This window comes from Pelmatolapia mariae, linkage group LG9 (assembly GCF_036321145.2).
Source record: "Pelmatolapia mariae isolate MD_Pm_ZW linkage group LG9, Pm_UMD_F_2, whole genome shotgun sequence".
NCBI lineage: Eukaryota > Metazoa > Chordata > Actinopteri > Cichliformes > Cichlidae > Pelmatolapia > Pelmatolapia mariae.
Window position 1 is genome coordinate 18,164,756 of NC_086235.1, and position 6,144 is coordinate 18,170,899.

The 6,144-nt window shown below is 38.4% G+C and overlaps 1 protein-coding gene across 1 annotated transcript in view; it reads right to left on the minus strand.

Annotated features, from left to right (window-relative positions):
* LOC134634141 (sodium/hydrogen exchanger 9-like) overlaps positions 1-5,045 on the minus strand; it is a 68,757-nt gene extending 63,712 nt beyond the window's left edge. Inside the window, exons 1-2 of the mRNA XM_063483206.2 lie at positions 4,943-5,045; positions 4,375-4,547 (exon numbers count right to left, since the gene is read on the minus strand). Of these exons, the coding sequence (XP_063339276.2) occupies positions 4,375-4,547; positions 4,943-4,952 (183 nt within the window). The 5' untranslated portion in view covers positions 4,953-5,045. The remainder of the gene's footprint in view (positions 1-4,374; positions 4,548-4,942) is intronic.
* Positions 5,046-6,144: the final 1,099 nt, after the last annotated feature.

Here is a 6,144-nt window from a genome sequence, read left to right on the forward strand (position 1 = left end):
AACCTTTTAAAAACAAGCGCGTTCATGCTCACAGGTGTACACACGGGTGATCACACACACAAATTACACCCTTTTTGGCTCCTACCTCAAAGCACACTGTGCGCTGTCGATCTCACGTGCTGCACAATAATGTTTAATATTTAGTATTTACTGTCATATTCTCATATATCATTGTGATCTTGTTTATTACTCTGGTTTTCTTCTGCTTGCTTTCTTTTTTCTTTCTCAACAGGTGATCCAGGTGATCGATATATGTATTTTTTGTCTGCTTATTCTGTTGGTTTTTGTTTTTTGCCCTTTTTCCCCGTCCCTCTTCTCAGGTTTTTTTCTTTCCCTCTTTCTTTCTCCACATTCTCTCCTCCAGTCAAGTCTGTCCCGTATTCAGCAAGTGAAAATAAAATAAACAATAAAAAGTTGAATCAAATGGACCATTACGGCAAGGCTGGGATGGTCCATTTGGTAAAGTAAATCCGTTGGGCATCTTTCTTCGCCTTTAGACAATAATTCTGATGGCAAAAGAACCAAACGGGACAGGTTAACAAAAAAAAAAAAAAAAAAAAAAAAAAAAAAAAAAATAGGATATGTGATACTTGCATAGGCGTGCCTTAAACCTGCATTCTATCTGAAGGCCACCAGATGGCGATAGTTTTGCAGTCTTATAGAAGTCTTCTGGAAAAACACATTCCTGTTGAGATTGTGGGCTCAGTCACTCACTTTGGATTATATCAAATGAATAAATAAAATTAGTCTATCGTGGTCATACTATGCTTCACAATGGATGTTATCTGTGGTATCACAGTAAGACCTGCTCCTTCTCATCACATGTGTGTTTTTAAAGGCAGGATTATGATTGTAGAAACGGTCATATCAAGGTATCAAAACAAGTCTGCACAAACTATTGGGTGACATTCATCTTTTATACATGTAGGATTCCACACCTGGGGGCGTGGCTAAGGGAAATCCTACGCTGGTTACCAATGGGTAACCCCACCCCTGGGATCCTCAGTGCAACATTGGAAATGTTTCATAGTAATAAATAATACAAATAAATAATGTTACAATAGACTTTTTGCTAATTATAGATGAAAATATTAACATTTTAACTTTATGATTTCATTTGCTGCCCACTATTCCCTCAGTCCTGGTTTTTGTGAAGATGAACTTAAATCAAAGTATGAGTGAAATACAGTGATTTGCTTCTAATGACCAAAAAGCCCGTGCTGCATGTTGTTAGTTTAGTCTTTATCATGGCAGTTATATTTATACAAACCAGCTAATGCTGAATTTTTAATCAGTTTTCAAGTCGTTTAGTAATTATTTCTGATTGTTTCCTATGGCTCACCCTCACTGGCTCATGGTCTACCCCGTGTCACCCCATTTTAGAAAATCATGGAAACACCCGTGTTCATTCTTATGTACCACTCATCATGTCACTTTTTTTTCTTTTAACTGCTCCCACCCCATGATATGTAGCAAAAGCAGGCTCCCACCTATCTAGATCTGTATGCCTAAAACATTTTAGTAATAAAATGCTACGAAATCTTCTCAAGAACAAACTGAACTTTCAATCTGGCAGCTACAGTGTGGTTACATCACTTCAGATCTCTCAGTGGCTCGATGATATACTCACTGTGTACTGCCCAAGTCTTTCTGACTCACACTGATTAAAGCAAGGCATAACAAGAAAAGAGAGGTCTAACTGCTTCTGTCAATCTTCATCATAGCAGCTCCCAGAATTTATGGTAACCCAGTGCTACATCCACACAGAAAACAAGTAAATGACATTAAAACACAATCTTTAAAAAAACACAACTGCATTACTGTCAATACAAATGAAAACCAGCGCGCACAAGTATTTTTGTACATAGCGTGCTCTTTCGCTGTCTGTTTCTCACCCAAGCCGATGTGATGCAATGCAAGCAGCTAAGCAAGGTAGCCTTTCATGTTCTTCATCCTTGAATCCTTTTTATGTCTATTGTGGATACATTTTGAAGATCAAACGGCAGCGATATTCAATTCAGATCAAAATAAAACTACTTTTTCTTGGTTCCTACATTGCACAGGGTCTTACATTGCTCAGAACCTCACTCGAGTTCAATTACATTTCAGGCCAAAGGAGTGAGACGGGGGAAGTGACGCTTGCTGACATACTGCTGTGGTCACAGACATTTAAGAACGACCTAGATTTAGCTTGCTTTAAGGAAGCTTTAAGGAAAAAACAACAACACAGAAGCATGAATATTTAGATGAATGGATGCACTGCATTTTGGTGAATATTTCCCCTAGTACATGTGGGGGACATTTGGAAGATTGCATTTTTTTAAATTAATATTTCGAATGCTGGAGAGTCCCCTATAGAGTTAGGAAAGCCAATATGCTATCTCAGTAATTCACACTTGAGGTGCTTCTAGAGCTACAAATTGTTCCTTTCTTTGCTACCATAACCCAGCTCAATACAAATTACTATTTTGTGGCTGCAATTACCCACACAGCACTAATATATATATATATATATATATATATATATATATATATATATATATATATGTTCCCCCCCCCCCATTTATGCAGGCAGTATATGACAAATACAAAACTGTGCAACACATACTAATACAGATACACTGTAATCAATAAATTATGCATATGCTGGGGGTTTTATACAAAGGGCCACCTGCACCACAGACTCGAAAATGGAGGTGTGTTGTATGCACTAATTGCCTCTTCAGCTGAGCAGCACTAAATTTAATCAGACCACAAACTTTAATGCCTTACTCCCCAGTGGCACGTAATGGACTCAGTAATGCAATGAAATCCTTATCTCTCCCTGCTAGGACCCCATATGTATCAGGCTTAATGGCGTGAAGGCAACAGAGAACGGGTCTGACCAATGTAATGGCCTTTGTGGTAGCCTCTGCTGGTTTGCTAATGAGACCCCCGCATTCAAAAGGGGCCAAAAAGTCCAAGCCATTAGCGAAGAGTTACACTCGACCGGGATGATTCGCAACATTCAAGCCTCACTGCTGCCTTTCTCTTGCGGTGAAATGTGGCACCGAGATTAAGAAACACAATTTGGAACGCCCTCGTTCCGCGTTCTCTTAAGCTCGTTGGTGCATGTGCGGCTGAAGCTCCGGTTTATCGTTTGGCTTCTTTGATATGACAAATCTCTGATCACGGCGCTAAAATATGAAAGTGTGGCGGAAAAAAACAGTGTTCATGCTAATGACAGCCAAAGGTCCGCTCTTGAGGCTTAGGCTTTTCTGCTTAGAAGTGATGTTAGAGTCTCTGCTAATTCCTTTTTAACAAATAACTGCTGTGATTAGTTTGCAGCCCTGGGGCTTAAGGTTGCAGCATTACTCCTGTTGCACCTCAGTGACAGAAATAACATGAATTTACGGTACTTGAATAATCCAAATCGTTGTCTGTAGGAGCTCAAACCAGATTTCGGATTTCACAAACATCAAACTGGCTCCCAATTAAATGTTTTTTAATCATACCATACCACTATTTGGGTCTTTTTGTTATCATCAGCAGCAAATCTTTATACTTTGGTGTATTATTTACTTTATCATAGCCCCTCATTCTTACATCATTACTGTGTTCTCTGACACAGATTGAAGTGTCCAACTTTATCTAAAAGGAAAATGCTGCAATGCCTGTTGAGATACTATCTTACATCTTTCCTGCACTGCAGAGAAAACCGCTTGCAAGAGTATCTCATTATAAGCCTGCTGCATGTAAACACAAGCAGGGAAATGTCTTGAGAGCGCAATTTTGCGAGAAAGCGCTACAGTTGCTAGCAAAAGCTTAATTTAGTTGTTTTGTTGCTTAGTGATTAAACCCGTGTTGTGTTGCTTCATTTTACTTGACTGGAACTGTGTCCATATGTGGTCCCTTAAATTTAATTTCCCTCTGTATGTACGGCACACCTGTAATCCCCACTATCTGATCCTGACTAAAACCTTAATAAAGGTTAAATTGCTCTCTCGTCCTCCCTTTCCTTGCACCACCACTCTTGACTTTTTCTAAGAACAAACAGACCATGAGAGTTTAAAGGAAAACCAATAACTAAGAACCATTAGAGGACTCTGTTGATGTAAACAGCCAGCATACTCAAGAGGCACAATATGGATCTGATCCAGGAAAAGACAATGAAAACAAAAGCTATTTCAGTCAAAAGAAATTACATCAGAGGATGAAAAACCATCCTGTATGCAGCTATTTGCTTTCAGATATTCTTAATGCAGTTTTTATTATGTAGTTTATTTTTGTTTTTTTGAGAAAATGTTTATTTTAGGGCAGATTGCTGGATTTATTCTGTTTTGATGTGTTTTGTCAGGGAAGGTGAAATCAAACAACCACAGTTACTACTGTTACCTCAGGATGTGAGCTAAACTGGCGTTTTTCATTTCCGACATGTCCGTGTGGCGTGATGTTGACCATCGAGATGTCAGAAGTGTTCGCTTGCTCATTCGCTGCTGTTGTGTTCCCCGGACACTGCTCTCCTTTATCAGTCCATATTAATCTCACAGTTAACCCCAGAAACAAACCTGCAAAAGAATTACAAGCAGCAAAAACTGTTATTAAAGGGGTAATTCACTAATATATTACACTAAAAACAAAAACTTTGAGTTCTGGAAAAGAATGAAAGTGCAATGTGCCACATGTTGACATAAATGTGCACATTTTAAAACTATTTCCATGCATCAAGTATAGGACAACTGATTGCTTGTTACACCTGCATATCAGGAGTCACCTAAAGATGCTGTGTTCTCGTATAAAATGATGAATAAAGCAAAATGAGATGCCGGTGTCCAAAACTGCATGCCTATGAAACCCCAGAAATGTCTTCTATAAACATTTTCGATACATCCCTCAAGCCCCGAGTCCAGGAAGTACTGCTGAATAACGGCTTCCGTAGTCTGTAACTATTTAGGCTACTTACCATAAAACATTGCAACCCCAGCTTCATTTACCAATTTATATTTGAACTGCTTTAACTTCCACACACTGAGGATGGTTATGAGTGCCAGGGTGACAGCAGCGAACACCGGTAACGCTACAGTATCTTGTTTTTGCTGCACAGCGCTCGACATCATCAAAAGCCTGGGTCAAACTTTTCGGAAACAACTCTGCTACTTTTTTGGCTCAGACACAGCAACATCCGCATCAGCAGCGCCCCGAGAGCTCGTGCTGCCTTCAGTAATACTTGGAATTTGCAGTTTTTTCGTGCGAAGGCTTGGAGGGGAAAAAAAGCACCATATTTTTAATTGAAAAAAAAAAGAAAGATAAGATTAATGTAGGGCAATAAAAATGTGTTGGTATGTTTGTTTGTTTTTTGTTTATAAATGACGAAATACAGAGCTGCTTTATGCTTCGTCATTAATGCAACACAAATGTAGGCCGATGAAATCAAATACAATCAAAGAAAAGTTAAGCACACGCAAGAACTGGACATTCAGAGAGAGAGATATATTAAATCCTTTATCGCGTGGGAAAAGAATACGTGTCACAGTTACTTACCTGTTCTGCTGACATTATGTTTTTGCAAAGCAATAAAAAACATATTGACGGTGTTTTCGTAAGCCACAAAAAATAACACACGTTGGGTGTCATCCTCCTATTTTCCAGCAGATGGCAGAAAATGCAAACATATGAAAGCGTGATTCTCAGCTGCTGCGATATTTGATCGTACTGTTTATCATTCTTTATCAGTAAGTGAATCATTCATAGTCAGAAATTAACAGAGAATAAAATAAAATTAAGTGGTTTATGAATTAGTCTTTATTTTAGGCCACATTGACTGAGCACGACATATTTTACCTGCAGTGTATTGTCTTTATTTTATTTTATTGTGCTTTTGTTGACTTAAAAAAAGTATATCAATTAGGCCTTGTATGACTTTTCTTTAACTATGCAGCCGTTTATATTAGCAGTATGGTTTCTTTTACTTACCACCTCTAGCATCTTTCTTCCCTTCTCACATTAAACTAAACGGTACAACAATCTAAAAATGAACATTAATTTCAGGTAATGTTACAAGTTCCTTAAAAGTGTTAGCCTAATTGGAGCGACGAAAAAAAATAGAAATTCTGGTAAAGTTTGCACTGGGGGCGGCATTCCAGACAAGACAATATTAGAATAATC